This window comes from Sorex araneus, chromosome X (genome assembly GCF_027595985.1).
Source record: "Sorex araneus isolate mSorAra2 chromosome X, mSorAra2.pri, whole genome shotgun sequence".
In the NCBI taxonomy this organism is placed as follows: domain Eukaryota; kingdom Metazoa; phylum Chordata; class Mammalia; order Eulipotyphla; family Soricidae; genus Sorex; species Sorex araneus.
Window position 1 is genome coordinate 281,379,074 of NC_073313.1, and position 26,841 is coordinate 281,405,914.

Here is a 26,841-nt window from a genome sequence, read left to right on the forward strand (position 1 = left end):
AAGTGATTTCATTATTATGCAAATATCAGAGCAGACCTGTAACCTGTTACACATCTAGTTGGTATGTGGTAGGATGAAATCTTTGATGGAGGGAGGTAAAGCTGCGCATTAAAGTACTTAGAATTATCTAACAGACAATGCAATTTACCATGCATTTTTTATGCATTTTTCTACACACGCTAAAACTGAAGCTCCATTAGGGAGAAGTATGCATTCTTCCATTTTATTACAGCAATGAGAAGATGTGAGGCTAAATTGAGAACCTTTTATTGACTGCATATCTAAGGAAGAAATAAAAGCCAATGAAACTTGATGATTTTCACTAAGAGCAGCTACACATGAAGGAGGCAAATCAGAAGTTTGAATATTTCCAAAACACATCTTTTCAACACTGTGGCATTTTCCATCATCTGCAATAGAGTGTCCGTGGAGTTTACTACTATTCTTTCCATTTATGCCAGGTGAATTTGGATGGCATAATGTTCTAGTCTAGGCTTCTGAACAATATCCTATAGAATAGGTGGCAGGAGCTCATTGAAATTTAATTCTCATAGTTCTCAAGACCAGACCCAGTGTGGTCAAATTGTTGTGAGCACTCTCTTCCTTCTTCCAAAGAGAGGCAGCAAGCTCTCATTCTCTTGCCCTCACCCCCAAGGCTCCACCTCCATTACCTCACGAATTCTACTTGTATAACAAGGGTACTACCTCTTAATACCACCATTTCTTGGCTCATCATTCAGAACAGGAATCAAGGGGAACAAAAGAAACCATGACACAACACATATATTCTAACTTTTGCTCAAATTTAAGCACACCTTACAACAACATGAGGTTTAATGCAAGATAAAATGAAGATGAACTGATATCCAAGTAATATCTTCATATTCAGGAAAATCAATGCTCTCCCATTTCATTTCATACCTCTTTATTCTTTGGCTTGAAATAGAAAATTCAGTAAAACCAGAAAAGTTTAAGAGCTATCAAGCATTAAAATAAAAAAAGCATAAAAGCTTAAAACATTAATGAGAATATAGATGTAACTTGGATTTATATGCAGAGGAGATGAAGACATAATAACTATGACAAGCTTATTTAATCAAGAACATTAGAGATTATCTTTCTCCTGGACCTAAAAATATATGCATCGTACTTTGTAATGCTGTGATTCAAAAATATGATCTTCAGCAATCAAAGTTATTTTTCAAATACCTCTAGGGAGAAGAACAGAGAAAACTTGCAGGTAGAACTCAAACATACCTTCTTTCAGTTAAAAATCATAGTTGTCCATAAACTTTTCATACCCAAGAGAAGAGAAAACACAACATTTTTCTAGGAGACCTTTCCTAACTCTTGATTTTGTTTTGTTTGGGGGCCAAACTCTATGGTGCTCAGTGCTCAGGTATGGCTCTGTGTTTAAAGATTACTTCTAGTGGAGTTCAGGCACTAGTGCAGTGCTGAGGCTGAACCTGAGCTAACTGTGTGCAAGCAAGAATGAGCCTTACCTGCTGGAAGATGTCTGCACCTTGCTTTGTAAAAGAAACATTGTGAAATGAAATGGGCACTATTATCATGGTTAACCCCAGATCTTCAGATTGGACAAATATGTATCCACACCTGTTATGCTCATGTGGCAACTTTGCTGTTAATAAAGCATGTGGTGTGCATGTGAGGGAAGGCACGGCAGCAAAAGCAACTGCATTGGGGACATAAGTGTGAACTGTGCCATCCACATTCACTGCCACTTGGGAAGCCCGCAACCACAAGGGAGTGCAATCGCTGGCTTGCCCTGACCACGTGTGTGCAAGCACCACTACTAATAAGTCTGTAGCTCCCAAAGAGCAGGTGTGAAAATCACAGGGTCCTCAGCAAAAAAAAAAAAAAAAAAAAAGAAAGAATACAAGCATCAAAACTAAAAGAATATGACGTCTGGCAAGCAAGCACACATACTCCACTGCTAATGGTGCAGCAGCCAGGCAAGCACCATGCCATGTGGCACCACACCAGGACGTGCTCTCCCAGAGGTGGTGGTACAGCAGCCAGGCAAGCACCATGCCATGTGGCACCACACCATGACATGCTCTCCCAGAGGTGGTGGTCCCTCTCCACCAGCCATTTCAATGACAAAGAAGGGAATGTGAAAACAGGACTTTATCATTTGGTAAACATTAGTATAGGTCATCCCCCAAAACTACAAACCGGAAGAAAAGTGATTGATAAGCCTTAATCAATAAACAAAAATAGCCTGTTGTCCATAAAATCATGGGATTTCTAAGGTTTTCAGATGAAACATTTGAAAACAGTAAAAGAATGTTCATGATTAAAATGAGCACAGCTTAGAATATGATGCAGAAAGATGCAGGTTGTCAGTGACAGTGTGGAGAGGAGAAAATGGCCATAATCATCTCCAAAGTTAACGTTCTTCTCCTCTATCATACAGCTGGAGCCTCTAAATGGTTCCCAGATATTCTCAGCTCTCAGCATTCATGCTTTTATACAATTTCCTCCCCTTGGAAATGGGTCAGACTAACTGCAGTCATAATGGAATATCACTCCTAACATCAGATTATTAAGACCATATTATAAAATGCAATGTGATGTTTCTTTGCTCCTTCTAATTTCTTGCCTCTCTCTGTCCTCAATCTATGCCTCTCTTTTGTCTCTCACATAAACACACACATACACACACAAACACACACAGAGCAGCTCTGTGCTCATGTGTCAAGATAAAACTTATAAAAACCTTATAAGAGAACTTGGAAGTAGATCTCACACTCCAGGTAAACCCTGAAATAAGATTTTCAACACCCATGCAGCTAAATTTAATCCTCATCCACCTAATCTACAGAACGGTGCAATACTCAATGCTTGTTACTTAAAGCTGCTAGCATTTGTATACAAAAACAAGTGATTCAATTTATGACATAAAATGTTGAGGATTACTTACATCCCAAAGAAAAATATAATTAATGCAAATCAGAAGGCTAATCACTCAAAATCTAGCAAATTGTCCAAAAGAAACACAGGTTTTCTTTACCAATGGATAATAGGGTTCTCTGCATTATGGCATTATGACATCTACTCATGTCTGCCATTTCCAGAGAAAAGTCTGCTGCTCCACATGTGCTGAACCCAAACTCCTGGAAAATTATAGAGAGTGACAGACTGGGGTGTGGGGGGAAGCTGAAGTGGGACAATGGTGGAGGGAAAAAGAAATGTTGGATCAAATTTAAGATGTTCATAAGAATTTAAAAAGATGAAGTGAGGGCAGGTGAGAAAGCTGGCAGGCTAACAGGTATGCCTTGCGTGTACTAGGCTGGGAGTTTGGCCCTGGAACTGTGTGTTTTTTTGTCCATGAGCTCCACCAGGTATAGCCCTGATGATGCCCTCCTAACCCCACTGTCCCTCCCCCACTCAGAAACTACTGGGCTTGATCACTGAACTAACAGGTCCACACACAGCTAGATGATTACATCTGCAAGTGAAGTCAGAAATAAAGTAAGGGCATAATAAAGGCAAGGAAATAACAAAGATGTTATACTAAGATAAAATACCCAGATTTAAATTCGTTTTTGGTTTTTGTATATTATATCTGTTGAATAAGATAGGGGTGAAAAAAGTCAGAAACCAGGTACTGTACTTTCTAGATATTATATATAACCTCTTTTAGGTCATGTAGATTTGTTTTTATGTGCTTATACTATTTTAATAAAAATAATTTAAATAATATTCTCACTTATTCTACATACATACAACAAAAAGTAAAAGTGAATTTTGCCAGCAACCTTCCATTAGACTCAGGAACTATGTAAAGAACAGGTTCTATTCAATATTATTATTTGCAATTTGAGGTGCCACCCATTTAAATAACCCACACAGCAAGAATAAATTCCTTTGACATTTTCCAGGCTTTGTCTAGATTTGTCTGTCATCTCAAATCCATTCCACTCCCCGAATTTCATTTAAATCATTGTGTCCAATTAGTGTTACGACAGCATGCCCCTCTAATCACTTCTGTTCCTTTTTGAGTTCTTTGTACTCAGTTCCCATTTTAAATTGCTTATGAAAATATCACGATTTTCCCTTGCTTAAATTCAGCAGTGAGTATCTTTCAAAACTCTATGCTCTTCCCTCATTTTATCTGACTCACAGCAAACAAATCACCAAGACTTTTTCCCAGGTCATTCTTGGAAGCCTGTCAAGGCTTGGTATAGAGTTTGTGTATAAGGGGCGTCAGAGTTAGGCTTTCTGGGTATTTTTCCTCGATATCTTGCCCTGTTTAATCATCGCTTCAAAGTTAGCTAGATATCAAAACTCAGACAAATTGTGAGCTTCTGGATTCAACCTGGTCATATTTCTGGCACATTCTGAAGTGAGAGCAACTAGCCATCTGGCTGTGGTTCACAGCATGTCACAAAGGAGAGGACAGCCTCTAGGGCCAACAATCCAAAGGGGTACTTTGCTACAGAATATCGGTAAACAATATGTCTGACGAAAAACCAGCCTGTTTTATTATCACAATGTATTTCCATTTTAAACATGCCAGTGATGAGCCCTCCCAAGAGAGGGCACTAACCCTCCTATCGCTGGTTAAACCATAAAACCAGAATGATGAGACTAATAAACTTCTGGAAAAGCATTTTGACACCTGCTAATCTGTAACCATGAAGACAACATTGAGCTGTTCTGCCCTCATCTTTCCATTTTAGAGACAGCTGTTGAAGTTCTCTTGGTCTTATGCAAAGGTATGGTACATCAGGAAATGAGAATCTTTTTACTTGTCACATCCATCTCTTGCTTTTAAATCATTTTCACAAACTCACTCTGAAACTACATATTCACTCTGAACTTGAAGTGGATTATTTAATTCTCATCTCTTCTGATATGTATTTTATTTATTCTCTTAAATTGAAAAAATACAATTTTGGGTGTTTGTGCCATGTACAGCCGTGTTCAGGGACCACTTTGGTGATGCTCATGGGACCATAAATGGAGATGGGGATAGATGGGACCCAGGTCAGCCAGCTGCATTCAGGGTAAGTGCTTTATTTGGTATATTATCTCTCCAGCTCACTCTATTCTGAAAATTCAATCCAGGGAAATTCAAGACTAGACAACAAATGAAACTTATCTCAACAGCCAGAGGAGCACTTTGCGTTTTACTATTTTAATTTTTCCATCCGAAACCCATTTACTAAGTGTTCTCTTTGGACTATACACAGTTAAAAGTGATAGGCACCCACAGAATAGTAAGGCACATATCTTAAGAAGCTTGTCAGAAGGAAATAAAAATAAATATTATCAGGTCTTATGGATTATTATTGGTTACTAATCTGAACACACATTTATTTATAGTTCCCAAATTCTAAGAAAACAGGATCTATATTTGGCAATGCTTAAAATGAAACGCAAGGTTTTAAACTGTCCATACAATTAACTGTAAAATGTTAGAACTTTCCAAATATAGAGCCAATAATTAATATGATCAAAGGTACAGATCCAACATAGGGGAAAAGGAGGCATAGGAACACTGCAGTCAGAGGGACTTATATATGCAAAGGCTGAGAGGTGAATTTTGTATTTAGAGATAAAAGTTATTTTGTTGTTGTTGTTGCAGATGTACCAATGATAAATTTTTGATGAGGAAATTTACACATGTGTCTCTCCTCTTTTATAAAACAAGTTCCAGTTGATGTAGACTACACACTTATAAGATTGTATAAAAATATGATGGACTTATGTAAAACACAACTTACTTTCATTCCAAATGTAAATAAGCATCTTTATGAAGCTATAAGCAAAATTCTTAGCTAAGTAGAAAACTATCCATTCATTTACACCTGATTGCCCTGTGATGTCTCATCATTTGTCCTGATTTTATTGTCTGTTTAACAAAATACTTACTCTGTCTAGTATTTTTACTAATGGCCAGTCAGGCTGTGTTTGCAAAAGTCAGATATAAAAATATCACCAGAAAATTTGAAAGATTCTTGATGAATTGCTTTCATTTTTGAAATGTGGGCATTGGAGCAGGAATGCTTTCTTAGTGCAAAGAGAATATTTTTCTTATAAAAGAAATGTATATTCCCTTCAGATATATGAATGAAACTGGGTATAACAAGTTCTAGCAGTGCAAAAGATCTTTGGATACACAGTGAGGAGTTGGTGTAGAGATAAGCACTGTAGCACTATAGCACTGTTGTCCCTTTGCTCATTGATTTGCTCGAGTGGGCACGAGTAATGTCTCCATTGTGAGACTTGTTACTGTTTTTGGCATATTGAATATGCCACGGGTTGCTTGTCAGGCTCTGCCATGCAGGTGGGATACTCTCAGTAGCTTGCCGGGCTCTCTGAGAGGGACAGAGGAATCAAACCCGGATTGGCTGCGTGCAAGGCAAACACCCTTGTACCTCAATTGTACCCAAGTTTTATTGCTGACTTTTGGATGGAGGACGATATTTATTGAAACTTTCCTAATAGCTGGGATAACTTGCAACAGCAAGTAAAGACTCATGTGGCTAGCCTGCCAGTACATTGTATAAACTATTGTTGAATGTTTGTTACTCAGTTCTTCTCTACTCTTGGCCATAACCAGTCCATTTCACTGATTTGAGAATTAGGTCAAATATAACACATACAAGAAAAAAGGAAAGGAGAGGCAGTAGAGCAAAGAAAAAGTGAGCTGAGTAGGAACAAATATACTACGGAAGCAAAAATGACCACCATACTTGTGTCAAATGCTACACGAAGACCTTCACTTGTGCAAATTTTGTTGATACTCCTGAGCAAACATCAGAGTAACCTTTGGCTTCAGAAATCATCTGACATTGGTGTTCAGCCACATCACCAGCAGTACTGGAAGGTCATTGTCATTTTAAATTAATATAAAGATAGAGATGATCTAGCTTCCCCAGTTCAGTGTCAAGTGAATCTCCAGAAACCATTTGACCTGGGAAATGCTCAAAGTGACTTACAGGCCAGCAACCCCCCCCACCCAACAACCCCCAAAATTGTCTGACTGGATGAGGATGTCTATTTTAGAAGTTCCCACAAGTTGTGGGTGATTCCAGAGCCAGCGTACTGTCTAGCGCGTTGTCACTGTTCAGGACATGGGAAATAATAATAACTGTGTTGCTTAGATATGCTTGTTATTAAAAGGGACTAAAATATCTTCCCTCTTTAAATCTGTTTCTGAATTGCAATTGTGTCAGCTATGCTGCTAATAATAGACTATACATCTGTGATGTACAAATCTTGGCTATTGTTGATTTGGGACACTTTCTAATTTCCTTTTAATCTAAATGTCAGGGAGACAGTTCTTATAAATGTCTAAATCACCAAAAATGACACTTTTTATCTCAAAACAGTGATACTTTGTAAAGTGTATTTTCATGTTACAAGCACAAATATATTTATTAATTTGAATTTTTAAGTAAAGCTGGAGATTTATCAATAAATAATCAAATATCATGATTGAAAAAATATACATAATAATATAGATGACTATATACATTGTTACATTTTATTTTTATTTTTAACTCTCATTTAACTACTTACCAGAAAAACAGTTGTCTAACAATGATGGTATCTAATTAAGATGTTACATAAAGAGAGTGGTGATAAAGATAAAAAGTGCAAAAATGTCTGCTAAGTGCTACAAAAAAGGCAATCACATTAGCCAAATCTTCTGAATCTCAGCCTAACAATCTTGATGTTTGGTCTTGAATACTGGGGATTTTCTCAAATTTAAAATTTCCAATTGGTAAGAAAATGTAATATAATGATCTAGATAATAAAGATTTCAGGAATGAGACTTGAAATTAGGTTTGACTTATTAAATCAAGCTTACTGATATATACATCTCATTTAAGAGAAAAATCATTGCTAAATACACATACCTACTTGACAGCTACTAGTACATATACAATTGCACATAGAATTATCTTTGTTTATTTTTTAACTTCTTTTTTGGGGGGCTGGTGTTTAGGGGTTGGATCCAATACTACAATGCTTTGGGCTAATGATACCCTTGACTAGTAGTTACTCCTGACAGTGCTTGAGGCATGAAATTAAGTTCTGTAACCACTATACTACCCTTTCTGGCCCTCTATTTTTACACATAATTTCCTTCACACACCTCCTCAAAGAAAATCACACTTAAAAGATAAATACACATGTAATATACAAGTATCTATGTAGTTAAAAATCAGCTAGCAAAATATTGTGGTGTATATCATTTGTAATACTGCTCAAAACTTAGACAAGAAAATATATGTCTATTCTTGTTCCTTAAGGTATTAGCTATTTAATAAAAGGCTGACTTTTTTCTATAGCTGAAGCAAGATGTACCAAGGAAGGAGGCAACCTCATGAGTTGTTTCTGGGAAGACAACCACTCAAATTCCTGCCAAGTACTAACAAGATACAAGGTATTCAATCATTTTATTTCTCTGATGCTGATAAAGATATCAAAGGATATTATACCACAAACCAAATTTTGTCTAAATCACAGCTGATGTACTTGATCCTTTTCATACTCAAATTCATAAAAGGGGTCTCATGAAGTCTTAAGCCCATGGACAGTAACAGCAATGGGATTTGCAACCGTCAGTGAATAAGGACCATCTGACAACAACTGAGAAATAGGTGCAGGATTTTTGACCGTGCAGTCAATAATGATTTGAGGCCCACCTCCTTCCTACAGCCACTGCCAAGTACGCTCACACACCAGCTCTATCTCCTGGAACATGTTCACCAGATAGCTTTATGGAAACACTTGCCCTGCAGGAGGACCTGGTGCCCACAAGAAGCTGGAGGGCCCAATATCTGCCCATCGAAGCTCTGGCAGCTGCACTCTCCTCCCCCACTATAGCCATGCTTGAGGACTCAATTCCACGACTTCACAAATATTCTCCTGGAGACACCAAACTGTGAATAATTTCAGGTACCTGGTGCCCAGGCTGAGAACTCTGGTGCTCTCTCCAGAGTCAGGTGGGTAGACTCCCCAACCTCTAAGCCCCTGCAGCCACACATACATCCCCACAGATGCTACCAGGTTGAGTCATTGACCCAGACCATAGATTCCAAATTTTCTGGACCCTGTGCCTACATATGTGGTCACTTGCCACCTCCTAAAGCAACACACAGCTTAATATATACTTTGCCAAAGACTTGACAAAGCTCAGATCAGATATAACAATGTTCACATATATTAATTTTCTAGAGCTATTGATTTTATTAAAATGTTGCTATCTAATCTATTTTAATCCTAGAATTATATCAATAGTTGTAGCTTTTTTTTCTACATTAAAATAATTGTTTAAAAATCAATGATTTGAGACTGTTGAGAGGTGGTGGTATTGGAATTCTGGGTAAATAGGTGCAGGGAGAAAGAGTAGACAATGATTAATTGTTCAGTGACTGCGTTTGGTGTTGATGACCATCTCCTATTAGCATCTATCATACTGGTCTCTTCTCCATCATTCCTCAGTTCCTCAGGGAATGATCATGCTAGACAGGATCACAGGATCTGAGTGAGAGAGAGAGAGAGAGAGAGAGAGAGAGAGAGAGAGAGAGAGAGAGAGAGAAAGGAAAAGTGCCTACCCTAGAGGCAGGTGGAGGTGGGGTGGAGAGTAGGGGTGATGGGATAGAACCTGGGGAAATGGTGCTGGGAAATGTGCACTAGTGGAGGAATAGGGAATGGGTGTTGGAACACTGTATGACTGAAATCTAATCATGAACAGCTTTGTAAGCATCTATTTCACAATGATTCAATGAAAAAGTAATAAAAACATCTGACATAACTATCACCCAAAATTTCCCCCCTACTCCCCTCCCACATGCACATTCTAGTAGAACAATATGCCCCCCCCAATGAAGAGTATCTCATTAGAGACTTCAGCTAAGTATGTACCATACAATTGATGCTTCGATTTAGAAACACTAATTCAGAGCTATTTCAAGGGCAGAGAACATTACTTGAAAGGTTAGAAAGAGGTTTTAATTTATAATTTCTACCTGTCCCTCCCAGAGAGCCCGGCAAGCTACCGAGAGTATCCTGCCCACACAGCAGAGCCTTGCAAGCTACCTGTGGTGTATTTGATATGCCAAAAATAGTAACAAGTCTCACAATGGAGATGTTACTGGTGCCTGCTCGAGTAAATGGAATGACAGTGCTACAGTGCTACCTGTGAAGTAGTTTTCAAATATAACTCCTTTCTATCATGGTAGCACAAGTCAGGTACTATTTTAGTTTCTTTATATTTCATCATCATCATCATCATCATCCCATTGATCGTCGATTTGCTCAAGCAGTCTCAGTGACGTCTCCATTCGTCCTAGCCCTGAGATTTTAGCAGCCTCTCTTTACTCGTCCTTCTCAACGGTGCCACACTGGAGGCTCTTTCAGGGTCAGGGGAATGAGACCCATCATCGTTACTGGTTTTGGCATATGAATACACCATGGGGAGTTTGGGAGGCTCTCCCATGTGGGCAGGAAACTCTTGGTAGCTTGCTAGGTTCTCTGAGAGGGAAGAAGTGCGGTTTTTTCCCCCTAAACCTCATAAAACTTCCATGGAGTTTCCCAAACACTTCTGTTAGTGAAACACAAAATCTCCTAGCTCTAAACTATTTCTGAAGCTTTCTCTCTACTCTCAGTCTGCACAAAATTGAAGAGTTCCAGCTTTCCTTTGGACTGGGCTCTGATTGGAGGGCACACCATGATGGTTCTGATCTTCTGCACCCTCTGATATGCAGGTACTGAATGCACCCTCGAGAGATAACAGTTGGCTCTTCACTCACAGTCTTTCTAGAGAACATATTCTTAAGTTTTTCAAATAAAAGCTGAAAATTCCCTTAAGATCTCCTGGTGGAAGCACCAAACTTAGTTTTGGATGATTGAAGCTAATGATAAATGAAGGATCTTGAAGGTTTACCAGAATGACATTTCGTCAGGAAACTAGAGTTGCCAAAAGAAGTATTATGGGAAAGGGATAGCAACAAAGATCACAGAACGTAAAGGTCAAGGCAAGATAAAGCCAGTTTCTTGAAATAATATATATGTACATATATATGTGTGTGTGTATATATATATAATATCACTGTCACTGTCATCACTGTCATCCTATTGCTACTCAATTTGCTCGAGCGGGCACCAGTAAAACCTCCATTGTGAGACTTGGTTTTACTGTTTTTGGCATATTGAATATGCCATGGGTAGCTAGCTAGCTCTGCCATGGGGGCAAGATACTCTTGGAAGCTTGTCGGGCTCTTTGAGAGGGGCGGAGGAATAGAACCCAGGTCGGATGCCTGCAAGGCAAAAGCCCTACCCACTGTGCTATTGCCCCAATATTTAAGTATATTAAAATTTGATAATAAAACTTTCTCAGAAAGATATACTGAGAGATTTTTCAGAGACTTCCATGATTAATTTTATCCTCAAAATAAGTGTGTGAAGCCATCATTCTCATGTTATCAAGAGAAAATGGAGTCACTGAGACAATAAGTAGCATCTCAGAGTCATAAACAAGGTTTGGGGGTGCCTGAAGTTTGAGACTGAGGCGGGATTTCTGGCTTGAGGAGGTCAGGTCATGGACCTTTCTGTAAAACTTCCCCTCAGTGTGACCTCAGAATACCAATCCCAGATTTCAGAAGCATACTGGGAGAGACTGATGATTCGTGAAAGAGGGCAGTGAGTATTAAAGGAAGCAGGATCAGAGTAGAAGTGTGATAAGCTGAGGTCACTGAAGAGGGAAGTTCATCAGTTGGGTTTATCAGGGGACATGGTAGAGCGGAGAGAAAAGCCAACACTGCTCTCGAGGCTAAACTCGTGGTGATTATGAAGAACACCACAGCAAACTGCAACTTGCACTAATATTGAATTAATCACAGATGAGAATGTCATGCCAGGGTGGCAATTTGGAAGAGCAGTGCAATATCTGCATGGGGATTGAATGAAAATTACAATTGCATTGGAACTAGGAGGAGTCAGAGATAACATCAACACAGCACTGTAGCACTGTTGTCCCATTGTTCATTGATTTGCTCGAGCGGGCACCAGTAATGTCTCCATTGTGAGACTTGTTACTGTTTTTGGCATATTGAATACACCACAGGTAGCCTGCCAGGCTCTGCTGTACAGGCAGGATACTCTCGGTAGCTTGCCAGGCTCTTCAAGAAGGATGGAGGAATTGAACCTGGGTCAGCCACATGCAAGGCAAAAGCCTTACCCACTGTGGCCCACAGAGGCCACATTAGAGAACCCCAGAGCACCCTGGAGAGAAGCTGGCTGCACAGCACTGGGTTTGTGCAAGAACCTAACAGGGGCCTTCCTACCTCTTTTCTAGCCTCGAGTACTCCTCATGCACAGTCTTGGGGCAGTCCTTCTCCTTGGAGAAAGAGGCATTAAAATTCAGAGGATTCCTACACAGAAAAGAAACTCTGAATATTGGGATTTTGACAGATGATGTGAGCTAGACTCCTTCCAGGGATGAGTCTGCAGTGTGGGTTTCTGAGAACCCAGTTGTTTCTCATTTTAGGGTCCTACTCTGACCTCCAGAGATTCTTTCTGGGATCTAGCACCTCTGGCAGGAGAAAGCATGATACTGATATTCCAACACTTATTTGGCCTGGTCATAGAGAATACGTTGAGGGCTATATCCAAAGGCATCTTGACAGCTTCTCCAAGAAATCCCATACCCTTCCCCGCCGAGCCATGACATGACCAGCCCTGGAATATCCTTAATTAAAACAAAAAAACAAAACAAAAAATCCATATGAATCTTACTATAACCTTTCCCAATCTTACAATTTTCTATCACAGCTTTTTAGACTAAAACTTTCTTAAACTTTTTTTTCTTAACTTAAAATTCTTAACTTAAACTTTTCCTTAACTAAAACTTTTTAAACTAAAACTTTCAAACAAGGTCAGCTGTATATAGCTGTATATAGCTCTGCAAACATACAGCTGAATTTTAATATATCAATATTCTTTCATGATTGGCATATGGGTAAGCTATTAATAGTTTGCATCTTTATTCAAAAAGGATTCAGTTTAGTGCTTATTCCACCACTCTGAACATTCTTTCCCTCCTCCTTTTTCCTATAGCAGATAACATCCCATGTACATTATTTGTTTTACTGTTTATCTCATATCTTCTCCAACTAGAATGTAAGTTTTGTATGGCAAATTCTAACTTACTAAAAATGTACCTCCAGTGACTAAAACAATGTCTGGAAAATATTAAATGCTCAGTAAATATATTTTATGTGAATGAAATGACTATATGCATGGATGGACACATGAATTATGAATGGATGAATGGATAGATAAAAATGATAATATTTGCTTAAAATAGCCATGTCTATAGGTTAAATCTGTAAATAGGGTTCATTTTTATCGAGTAAAACCTTATAACTCCAAATAACATGAACTGCGCAAAAACTATTCTTACAATAAACTTTTAAAAATGTATACTTCCTGACACTTCTGCCTAGCAGCAAGAAAGGAAAAACTTTCTACATTAAAATTATAATGAACAACACTTTTCTTACCTGAAACCTTTAGTTTCAGTAGAACATGACTTTGTTTTTTAAAATCTATACTCAAGTGTTTTCCTTTATTATGTGCATTAAAATTTGTTGTAAAAATGTATATTAATTTAAGTGAATTCAGCAGAATGATTGGTCTAGGGAAAACAAAATTAATTATTCACGTCACCAGCATTTTAAAATGCAATGTGGTTATCAGGAGCACATGCAATTATAAGCGATGAAAATTATTAAAAAAAAAACACCTCAACTAAGGTTAATTAATCTTTTCAATGAAAAGTAAAAATTTGCTCTCTGAAAATACGGATGAACTCTGTTAATCTTAAATAACTTCCATGGCAACTTGTGTGTACTCTGGTTGCATTTTTCAAACAAATAGTATTAACTTTTCATGACAACCTCCAAAATTACAAGGAACAAATGTGTCCAATACATTCAAATACTTTTCTACTTGGTAACTATTTGGGTTTCTAATTTAGAACATTCCATGTGCTCAAAAATCAAGATTTCAGAGTCTCAGCCCGGGCCGGAGCTCGGGCTCCGGCCAAGTTCCGTCCCGGGTGGCCATGCCTTTGCACAGCCGGTGGAGGTGGAACAAGCAGGAACCAGAGACAGCTTTAGGATTTGGGGTTCCAGCAAGTGCTTGCAACCATGTATGGAGACTGTGAACTAAGCTTTTGCTACATGCTGTTCCTGGAAGGGAAATGATTCATTTCCCAACTTAAATCTCCGTGGACTTAATTACTATAATACATAAATTGTAAACTTTTTATCTCTTCATTCCCATCAGTGGAAAACTTATTATCAAATATTTCCTTGTCAATAGAGCTGTATTCTTGGGGGATAAATTCCAACAAAAATAGAAACTACAACAACAATAGTGAGTTGTGTGTTGAAATCTGGAATGTAATCAAGGTAAAGAGAAAAGGAAGTGAAATTATCAGTCATGCACGGGGGGGGGGTTTGGGGGGTGAGGGGTGGGATGTATACTGGTTTTTTTGTTTTTGTTTTTATTGGTGGTGGAATATGGGCGCTGGTGAAGGGATGGGTGTTTGAGCATTGTATAACTGAGATATAAGCCTGAGAACTTTGTAAATTTCCACTTGGTGATTCAATAAAATAAATTAAAAAAAACATGGAAAAATCATGATTTCAATTGTTCAACGTATGTGTGAAATATATACTTCTACCAACATTTTTAATCCTCAATGGTTTGTTTTATTTAATTTTAGTTTTATTTAACTCAGATTAATGAATATTTTCTGAATAAAAGCCTAATGTAGATGATTATTTTGTCAAAGGTCAAAAGTAGAATTTATATAAATCATGGAAATAGAGTTCAACATGAATTTTAAAACAAAAGGAATATTTTTGAGAGTCAGAAGGGGTATATTTTTGGTTGGATGTTGTTTTGGTTTTGGGGCCACACCCACCTGTGCTCAGAATTTGCACATGAATCATTCCTGGTGAGGCTTGGAGGACTCGATCATTTGTGGGAATCAAACCTGGGTTGGATGCATGCAAGGTGAGCACTTTATCTGTTGTATATTCTCTCCAGCCCCGAAAGGAATAGTATATTACTCAGAATTATATTAGTGCACCACATAAGCATGTGGATTATACAAAACCAACTGGAATGCATTCATGGCTGTTCTGTAAAAGTCAAGAATGGAATCTGATAGTTGTTTTGATCTGCATCTCTCTGATTAGTGATGAAGAGCATTTTCTCATGTGCCTTTTTACCATTCATATTTCTTTCTTGAAAAAGTTTCTGTTCATTTAATCGCCCCATTTTTTGATGGGGTTGGATGTTTTCTTCTTGCATATTCCAACCAGTGCCTTGTATATCTTTGATATCAACCCCTTATCAGATGGGCATTGGATGAATATTCTTTCCCATTCTGTAGATTGTCTTTGTATTTTGGTCATTGTATCTTTTTCAGTGCAGAAGCTTCTTAGTTTAATATAGTTCCATTTGTTTATCTCTGTTTCCACTTGGTTGGTAATCATCAGAGATATGCAGATCAAAACAACTATGAGATACCATCTCATACCACAGAGACTGGCACACATCCCAAAGAACAAGAGCAAGCACTGTTGGTGTGGATATGGAGAGAAAGGGACTTCTCCTACACTGCTGGTGGGAATGATGACTGGTTCAGCCCTTTTGGAAAACAATGTGGACACTTCTCAAAATATTATAAATTGAGCTCCCATTTGATGCAGCAATATCACCCCTGGGAACATATCCTAGAGAGGCAAAAAAAGTATAGTCAAAATGACATCTGCATTAGAATGTTCATTGCAGCACTGTTTACAATAGCCAGAATCTGGAAAAAAAAACCTAGTGCCCGAGAACAGATGTCTGGTTAAACAAACTTTGGTATGTCTATACAATGGAATACTATGCAGCTGTTTGAAAAGATGAAGTCATGACCTTTGCACATAAGTGGATCAACATGGAAAGTATCATGCTAAGTGAAATGAGTCAAAAAGAGAGAGGCAGGCATAGAAAGATTGCACTCATTTGTGGAATATAAAGTAACAGAATGGATGAAAAAATATAAAGTAATAGAATGGGAGACTAGCACCAAAGAATAGTAGAGATAAGTACCAGGAGATTGGCTCCAGGGCTTGGAAGCTGGCCTCACATACTGGAGGAAAAGGAAGCTCAAATAGAGAAGGGAACACCAGGTAAAGTGTAGTTTGAGGACCCGCTGGGGATGGGATAGGTGCGCTGAGAATAAACTATAGATCATACAGGATGGCCACTCAATGCCTCTATTGCTAACCACAAGCACCCCAAAGGAGAGAGAGAACAAAAGGAAATGCCCTGTCACAGAGGTGGGGTGGGATGGGGGGCTGGGAGGGATATTGGGATTGGTGGTGGAGAACGAGCACTGGTGGAAGGATGGGTACTTGAGCATTGTATGACTGAAACACACGCACGAATAGTTGTAAGTCTGTAACTGTACCTCATGGTGAATCACTAATAAAAAAAATTAAAAAGAATGGAATCTGTGTTGTGTAAAATAGTTATAAGAAAACTTTCTTAGAGGAATCACCACTAGTGTCAACACAATTTTAAAATTCATACTGTTTATGGATTCCTAATTCAAACCAACCTCTCCGAGTTATACAAGGTAGGAAGAGGGTTGTATGGAAACCAGATTTCTTCATTCCTTTTCTCCGTCCATACTAACCCTCCTCTAAGATACTTGTATTACCATCACCTTTTCAGTATAATATGTGTACACGTAAAAATATTGTGCAAAATATTATTAAAGGAAAGATTTTTTTTAAAAAATCACAAAATATATAAAAAAAGACTAGAAGAAAACACCATCTTTATCGTAAACATACAGTTTCACTTTTATAGACTTAAAACTATAGGGAGTGAGTTTTCCCTGTGCATGGTGGTTTATTTTACTAACTGAAATAGACATGGATTTATGTATAAACATATACACATACTCATAACTGGACACCTCAGATTATTCAGAAAGATAAGCAGCTCTTAGCAACCAATTTTTTTCTTCATTTATTACACCAATCCTCAAAAGCTCTCAGCATTTTACGGAACTTCATACTGGCAGTTATCTGCAAATATCCACACTAAGATTAGTAGCTAAATCTGATAGAATCTACTTTCCATGTGAAAGAGACGTTGGTCTTGATGAAATATTATTTAGACCTTTCATATTACAAGTAGTGCCAGATTTATAAATGTTATTCAAAATACAATTATTATGAATATAATCATTATTTCTCAATATGTTAAATAGACAACAGAAATAGGAATTTCTGAAAATTTTTTGGATGAATATAGTTTTTTATACTTTGACTCTGAGAAAATTGAAAACACATTTGTCCCCTACTACTTGCCCGGCTGGAGGGCTGAACAAACCTCATCTCATCTGTTTGAAATGAATCCAATTTAATTCTGCTTGACCAAAAATCTGTTTCCATAGTTCTAAAACATGCAATCACCCCAAGATACATTGCCATTGTAGCTTAAGTGGTTCACTGTTATCAGAGAAGAAAATACACTTTGATTGAGAAAACAGTCCAGTATGGCTTTTGAAAAATAAAATGACCCTTCATGCTACACAATTTCCTAAGGCATTTGATGAAAGCAGCTGTATTTGACCACCTCTGGGATAGGACTTAAAGAAATATTCTTTATGCACAGGGCAAAAATAGGTCGAAGGTTTTAGACCTGGAATTCACACTATAAAGCACTCTCATATTTCAACTTCTAAGACTGTCTTAGAAAAAAACACCTTAAATTCTACATATGATACTTTTCATTTTGGTGCTGGCAATAATTTTACAATCAACTGTCAGGTAATGAAAATTTATATCAATAAATATCAATAAATTTTATATAAATAAAATTTATTTATTTATTTATAAATTTATATCAATAAATATCAATTTATATAGATATAAATTCATATTGATATATCATTATTCAAACATAAACGGTTTCTTTTATTATTTTGGAGTATACTTCCACCAGCCTGGTAGAGACATACACTTATACATCCTTACTTGTAGTCACACACATTATTAAAAAATAAACTAACAGTTTAACTTTAAAACAAATTCAGTCTGGGGCTGGAGTGATAGCATAACGGGTAGGGCGTTTGCCTTGCACGCGGCCGACCCGGGTTCAAATCCCAGCATCCCATATGGTCCCCTGAGCACCGCCAGGAGTAATTCCTGAGTGCAGAGCCAGGAGTAACCCCTGTGCATCGCCAGGTGTGACCCAAAAACCAAAAAACAAAACATAAAACAAATTGAGTCTATGGAGCCACGAGTGAGTATATGTAGTATGATAATACAAATTATTTAATTGCTGTTACTGGTCTGCCCAAAATCTAAAGATTTAAAATATCTAATTCTAATGAACCTAATAATGTTTTATTTAAGTCAATACCTCCTCAAATGAACCAAGTAATCACTAATTGATTAGATCATTTACTTATATGAACCAGTGCTGTCTTTAGACATGTAAAAGCTTATAATAAAAAACACTTTTACACTAAAAATTAATGTGCAGTGAACCACTTTACTTTTACATTAATTAACATTATAAAATACATAACTCTTTATTTCTTCATCTCAGCAGTTTTTAAGCAAAATATTTATTTTGTACATATTTTATTTAGAAAGTATAATTTGTAAATATTTCAGTTATTAATTTACTAATTACTAATTTACTAATAAAAGCAAGGCTGATAATTATTTTCTTATTTTGCTATGCACCTGGATTACCTAGGAATTTTCACAACTTTAATTTAACAATAAATCAAAACTACTAATAAAGATATCTGTTCATTTCCATTTTATTCATAGGAAAATTTCCAATTCTTTATGTCCTAGAAAGTTGTCCTGTTATTTGTTTTTTATAAAGGAAATGGTTTGTCAATTTTTTGTTTATTTTCCTGTAGCAGGTTTATCTTAACAATCTGCTAATCTTTAAATATTAACTCAACCTCAGTATTAAATAGCTAATGAAAAGTAGGAAAGAATACAAAATGGAACCATTATGCATGTATAAATCTATCTAAATCACAAATTTTTATCCAATAGAGAAATGTAAGATTATCGATAATCTTACAAGTTCACACAAGAAAAAAAATCAATGAAATGACTGTAATCGAATCAGAAATTTGTGCAACATGTAAATTTGATGAAAAGCAGAGCTTTGCAAGGTGCAGAGAATTGTGATTGACACACCAGTGCACATACACTGATGAGCATTGTGGAGTAGCTCGTTCTACTTTGTGCACAAATGCAAGTTGCAAAGAGTGAATGCACGTGACAGAAAAAAAGAAATGGTCTTTATAGGTATACATGAAATACTACATTCATAAATTTATGGAATGTACACTTTTGTGTGATTTCCTGACAGTGAGGACACTCTGTACTTTCTTTGTTATTTTCTTGTTAGTTTTCAAATTTCAAAGTAGAAAAACTCAGAATCTACTTTTTCTTTTTTCTCCACTATACATATATTAATTTGTAGGTACAGTGTTTATGAAAAAAAATAAATTTTACTCTTTTTACCACTATGATATTCAAACACTTGAAATTTCAAAAAAAAATAAGCAAGTTTGGTGATTTTGCTTCTGTAAAATGTAAGATTTTGCTTCTGTAAGAGTACAGAAATGAGTTTGAAAAAATAATGGAGACATTATTAAAACCAGAACTAAAAGGAATAACCCATTTTGGACCAACAGAATCTAGAATTCTAAAGTAAAAATAAAAAGAATATGTACAAAGGCAACAAACACTGAAGTGTGTAATGATATTTCACCAACATTCCAGTAGTTTTTCATAAGCAATAAGATCCACGACACAGAGAGGGAAGTCCCTCTTTCTTAATGGGTGTCTCTGGGCATTAATCAGTACCTGATATGTAGCATGCAATCAACAAGCACATTTGGATGGAATCAGAGAATTACCAATTTGCATGAAGACAACAGCAGTAGATTATATATCATTCAAAACATGTTAGTCCAAGAAGAACTTTTTCAACATTGTTCTCAAATGAACTGAATTTTTCTGAGAGATACTAAGAGTAGACCTAACATTTATTATGAAAGCCATACGCCGACCAATGCAAAGTTTCATAATGTTAAAACATAATAGAACTATTGCAGGCATTCTCTTTTATGATTTTATGATTTTCCACCTATTTCGGTGAAATGCTGAACTTAAACAATCAAGACCTTATTTTTTTCTGTAATGCATTAATTTACTTTTCCTTTAGTTTAAACTGGAAAACCCTGTGCAATTAGCCAAATACTCTCAGTCAGAGCTAGACCAAGGATGCCCAACTAAGACGACCAGTGAGCAATAACCCAACACAAAGCAGGTGAGAAGGGCCACAGACCATAAATCAACCGCATATACACCTTTCCAATAACCAAACTACAAACATAGTTCAACCAGGCTAAAAGAAGCCCAAGATCAGAAACAATCTCCCTTTAGAACAGACACATGGGAGCCGAGCTAACGTGCAGCGGGTAGGATACCTGCTTGGCACACAGGGGAACAGGCTCAACCCCTGGCACCCCATGTATACCCCATGACCCTCACTGGGAGGGATCCCCGAGTGCAGAGCCAAGAGGAAGCCCCGAGCACCAACCGGGAGTGCTCCCCAAACTAAATCCAACTTCATCAAAGAGACACATGAGTCAAACAGCCCACTTTTCCAATCTCAGGTCCAAAAGGAGGCAGGAAATGCACCTACTCACCTGGCTAACGGGCTCTTTCGTGGGGGGCTTCCCTCTTCTGGCTGTACTGGTAGCCAGGGTTGTGGTGGTCTCCATAATCGAGGTGGACATCTCTGACTGCATGGCAGTGGCTGTCGACTCAGTTGTCATAGAGGAAGGCACTTCACCAACCAGTCTCACATTTCCCACTATGTCGATGTTGGCATCATTCTCGGCTGCCATATTCAGAACTTTCAAGCCATTGTAGTAAAGCCCAGAGAGCTGGCCCTGGAAGGGGTGGCCCTGCTCTTTCCCGCCAATTATTATGGTTGCTTGGCTATTGAAGATTGTGAGCTGACGCCCTGTAAAAATAACATTACATACATGCAAAAATGTTGATTGTGAACTCTACATTCTACAAAGGATGATAAAACAGATCTTTCATGGGGTGAATAATGAGAGCAATAAACTATAAGAGAGGCATTTTACTCATAATTCATTGCTTATAAATGAGGTGTCCATGAAATGCATAATCATTGGCAAATACTTGTAAGTTTTCAACTTATCTTAAATGTAGTGCTTTTGCTAAAAGACCAATCAAAGCTGGATATTAAAAATAAATTTGTAGTGGAGCCCCTTTCCCTTTCAGCTCAAGATATTCTTTTGTTGGTCTTGAGTCTAGATTGTTAAATTAAAAAAAAATGTGAGACAACTACCATTTCAAGTATTTGTCATTCTAAAATTACCACTGGCAGAAACTAATCTACTGAAGCTGAAATCTAATTTTAAATTTATGGTAAAAATTTTCATGACTCAAATAATAGTCACATGTATCTATATGCTATTCTTTAGGAATGTTTATTTTTTTTAAAGCAATAATCCACTGTTATTTGAATTATTCTATTTTTCCGGCAATCACACTGCAAAGAAATGCATGGTTTATACTAGGCATGTCAGAGACAAAAACTTCCAAAAATATTTTTCTGATTGGCTTTCAGCAAGTCTATTAAAACAAAACAAAATGAAAAAAATAGCTTCAGATGTTAAAAAACAAAAAGCGGCTTCAGGAATGATACACAAACCGATGGAGAAATTATGGCACATTTCCATCAAACAGCAATCCTCAGCAACAGAACCAATATCATCCAATTGAATATCCAGTTTTAGCAGATTGATCTCTGCTCATAAAAAGCATGCACACAATTTCAGTTCAGTTTTAATTAGGGCTTGTTCCCAAATGCTCTTAGAAGGTTGCAAACGTTAAAGGGACTTCATTTTGACTGGCAATCCATATTGCCCACTATTTAAGAAGCCTAGAGTTTAAACCAGAGTTTTGTTTTGTTTTGTTTTTCAGGACCATAATAAAGATATCAGAACTACATATATTTTAGTTAATAATTTAGAGGCTAGAACATGTAATATAATATCTGAATGATTTATCATTTTGGGTTAATGCTTGCTGTGAGTATTTTCATAGATTGAGTTAGTGGATTATATTAAACAGTCCCTTTAACCTTAAGTTAACAGGGCAAGATTATTAAACAGCTGGTACGGCTAAAAATGTATAGAAATTATTATACAAGGTATGCACATATGACTATCTACATTTTACTGTTTTAAATTTGTTTTTAATTTAGTTTTACGGAAAATTTATTTTTTATGTTTATTAGTGTTACAATGAAGTACTACTTGGTTATGTTCAAATTATTTTTTATTTGAAGTTTTAATCAATGTTTTTTACCTTTGTCGAGTAGCCATTCATCAACTACTCGACCAAGTCGATATGGAATTCGCTGTCTAGCAATCGCCAGGCGCTCGTTATCATTGTTTCCTTTAAAGTTTAAAGAGACATTTCATTGGTTAAAATCTGTAAGGTCAAAGGTTAAAAGTTAATACTTAAAGCTTGAGCTATACAGTTGCCACATGATTTTTTGAAATTTGGAATTTTAAAAAGCTCTACCTAGCACATTTCATGTCTCAGACTTGGCATTCATTCATTTATTTTATTTTAGCAAACAAAATTATTCCTATGTTAATTGAAAATTAGAAATCTGCATTTGAGCTAGGTTATTAAACTTATGTTATAGACAGACCCGAACAAGCAATTTAAACAGCATATAATAGCTTTACCAAAAAATGACCATTGAGCTCAGGGTTTTGCTTTTTTGATGTTTCTTATTAGCTAGTTAAACATGTTCAGGTGAAACAGGTTTAAGTTTTCAAAATACATTCAACCTCTTATTCCATATTAGTAATTTATGAACACCAAACTTAATACCATCTTTAGCACACTGAAGCATCTAAAATAGGCCTAGCATACTTTATGTCCTATTCAGAAAATAGAAACTCTTATTCATCTCATTTAAGGAAACCACAAAGTCTGAATACTTCTCATCTCTGCCACCCAAATAAGTTCATCAATCACTTGGATATCACAAGAGAACATCTTGCACAATCCAGATAGGTTATTAGAAGAAAAGGCTTTGACAAAAGTGACTTGATTGAACTGGCCTTGAGTTTCACATGTAAAAGTATATGATATTTCAAAACGTAGATGTTCTTATATATGTGAATGTCTACTGTGAATGTCTACTTTTTGTTAAGTTGTTCCAAAGAATCAAGTTTAAGGAACAAATTCCAGCCTGCAGCCGTGGGACCTGTAGTAAGCTTCATGAGGACCTTGCTTCTTTGCATATAGCATCTGACAGAAACACAGCTTAAATTGACCCTGAATGAAACTTGCAAATGTGTGTTTATTCTTTATTTTCTTTTATTTTAATCTCTAAAGCACATTGAAAGTATCTAGGGGGCCATCCAAGTGTGTGTGTGTGTGTGTGTGTGTGTGTGTGTATATATGCATATATATAAATATAAATAAATTGCAACAGAAGTGTTCCCATCATAGAGAATGAACTAACATGGAGTTCTGAGCTGAACACATTTTGGTAATACCTCAAATGTCGACATGAAAATCAAAGTAATGTTGCCTGGTAATACTGCCCAAAAGAAAAGCCTGGATCATTTTGAAGGTAATGCAATAATACTTTTTTTCTTAGGTTTAGAATAATTTATAAGTGCTTTCTTAAGTTATTCTTAGTCATCACTTTACTTACCAAGTAAACCCAACATGATATTGGTCAGACATTTTTTAGATAAATAGACAATAACTACGGTTTAGTACTTAACAAGCTTATCCTTCGAATATTTATATGAATGAAAAAGTTTTCACTCACTTAATTTTATTTTAAATGTAAATGTCAAAGTAGAGAAAAGAAAAAAATAGTATTTAAAAACATTTATTTGTATCTTCTTGCATCACACAATGATGAAATGTCATAAAATGTTATTTTATCCTGAAATTATTTTTTTAGTATATTGACAAATTTTTTAAAGGAGGACAAGCATTCTAAGCCTAACTTTGATTTTTAAAAAGTGTGCACATGTTTTATGTATGTATATATAGCTGTATGTATAAATATATTAGGAAAGCTGTACTAAAATTTAATATTGGTCAACCTAGGGCAGTGTGGTTATTATTGAAAATATAAATTTGGGGCTTACATATGATTTATGTCAAAATGTTTATTTGCATAATTTTAGTAGAAAATCATGACTTTTTTTTCCCTAAAATACATGCCCAGTTCTCTGGGCACTTCTTTGTTGACCAACAGTCACAAAAGTCCACACTGCTATAATTCCTGGCAACTTTTAATGAGGTGGTTCCTTTTGCTGCTTTCCATGCTAGTGTGTTTCCATCATGAACCATTCATTGTCCCTGTGACAGCACCCAAAGCATGGCCACAAATAACCTCTTGTCTAATTATTATTTCTGCACATGAACAGACTTCCATACAGCGTTTTCACAATCACACCCATTCATTTTCCGCACGCCAGGGAATAACTAATCATGTCCCTGTTCTATTACAAACCTTTCAATTCGCTTCACAGATAAATAAATAAATAAATAAATAAATAAATAAATAGATAGATAAGAACCCTAAATTCCCAAAGGAGGTTTAGGAGAACCTGCACGAACTGATGCCTTTTGACCTGTCCAACTTCTCAGCATGACATGACTGCTTTACTTGACCCCTTTTTCCTCACATGAGACTCCTGCAATCATTCTAAAAGTGGTTTTCCTCTATAATTTTTCAAAATGCTGCTTCTAAAGAAAGTTTTGGGGGCCTATGCCCTGCTGTGCTCAGGGATTACTCCTGACTCTGCAATGAGGAATCACTTCTGGTGGGGCTTGGGGATTGAACCTGGGTCAGCCGCGTGCAAGGCTTTTCCAACCTGACTCTTGCTCCAGCCTCTACAGCTTCTGTTTGAAAAATATTCTTAAAGTACATTTTCAATCATGTACCCATCTTTAATTAGTTAAAAAAAATCACTAATGCAATATTCTTGCTATTTTCCATATTTTCTCAGAAAGGCTTCCCAAATGTCCCCAAATTTGATAAACTTAAAAAATTGTGTTCTTACTGCTTGATATATGTTCCAAATAAGTGTCTTTATAACTATATGTTCAACTGACATGTCTACATCAAATTTTGAAGCTTTATAAATTAGTTATTTGTGTAGTTATTATTCTCATATTCTCAATTTTTGCATAATAGAAATTGCATAACCTTCCCATAAAATATTGGTAAAATTATGTAGTGAAGAAAATCTTGTGTTTAATTGTGGTAGCTTCTGTTACACCATTATCTCAATGCCTAGGACCTAAATATATTATCCCCCAATTCCTAAAACTAATACTATGTACCAAAAATAAATACATGTAACTATGCTTCCCTTATTCTACAAAGGAAACATCATATAAGTTCTGCTTTTATTTTGTGATTATCACTTAAGAGTTATTTACCACTAATTTGAATATTCATTCAGTTTATTGTTTCTTTATCATAACTATTCTATGATGCAAAGAGATGTTGTTGCTCATATTCGTAGGATAGTAGATAAAAGTCCCAAGAAGGTGGGGAAATGATGGCTTCAAATATTCTTTAGGAATAACTAAAAGAAGCACATAAATCATATGAATTCACATATATGTACACATATATAGGATGTACACTGATGTATATGTACATGTATGTGTACATATATTGCTTTATATGATTTACCATTAGACCTTTGACTGACTTTCAGAGAACAATAAATATATTTGAAAAAGAATTCAATGATCTGTTTAGCAGTAGTATTTAAAGTCTTGATGAGACTCAGCTGAGATAAGAATTCCTAGAAAAAGGGTAATGCATGTAGCTAAGCTTCATGACAATAGCAATAAGAAGACAGAACGAGCAGCAGAGATAAGTGTGAGAGATCATTTTCAAGAAATGTGGCTTCATGGCCAGAGATATAATACAGTAGATAGGGCATTTGCCTTGCATGCACTGACCCATATTTGATCCTGGGCACCACATATGGGACCCTGAGCACTGCCAGGAGTGATCTCCAAGAATAGAAATAGGAGTAAGGCCTGGGCTCCTGAGCACCCAAAACAAATAAAAACAGAAACGTGACTTTATTAATATTCCACACAATGTAGTCAGATTATTCCATAAGTATCATATGCTTTTCAGTCCAGAAAGTACTTTTTAGCACGTAAATTTATTTTTATAAAAAGAGTTTTTAATTGAACAGTTAGCTATTTGTAATTGTCTAATACTCCCTTTACCATAATACAAACGAAAATAAGTGTGCTGTTTAGAATGTAATAATTAATTTTATGTGGATTAAATATTTTGGCATCTCCATAGAAAATGAAATCAGCAACATATATGTCTATGAAAGTAATGAAACTATGTAATATTTGTTTGTTTTTTTTAGTTTTGAAGAATTCAGTATTTTAATTATTAACTGAACTATAACGTGTAACACCTCTAGTTTCAGGATTAGTTTTCTTTTTACTGTTGAAGTTTTCTGGTTTTTTTAAATAATTTCTTATTATGATGCTGTGATTTACAGTTATTCACCATTGAGTTGAGTTAATGTTTCAATACCACCAGTGTAAACTTCCCTCCCAATCCATCACCCCACCCCATCCCAGTTTGCATCCTTGACAGGTACAA

General features: G+C 36.3%; 1 protein-coding gene across 1 annotated transcript in view; it reads right to left on the reverse strand.

The window, feature by feature from the left end:
* The window catches only part of NRXN1 (neurexin 1), a 1,268,129-nt gene that overhangs the window by 147,449 nt on the left and 1,093,839 nt on the right, over positions 1-26,841 (reverse strand). The window contains 2 exon segments of the mRNA XM_055119847.1: positions 20,813-21,132; positions 22,512-22,601. Coding sequence (XP_054975822.1) covers positions 20,813-21,132; positions 22,512-22,601 — 410 coding nt within the window.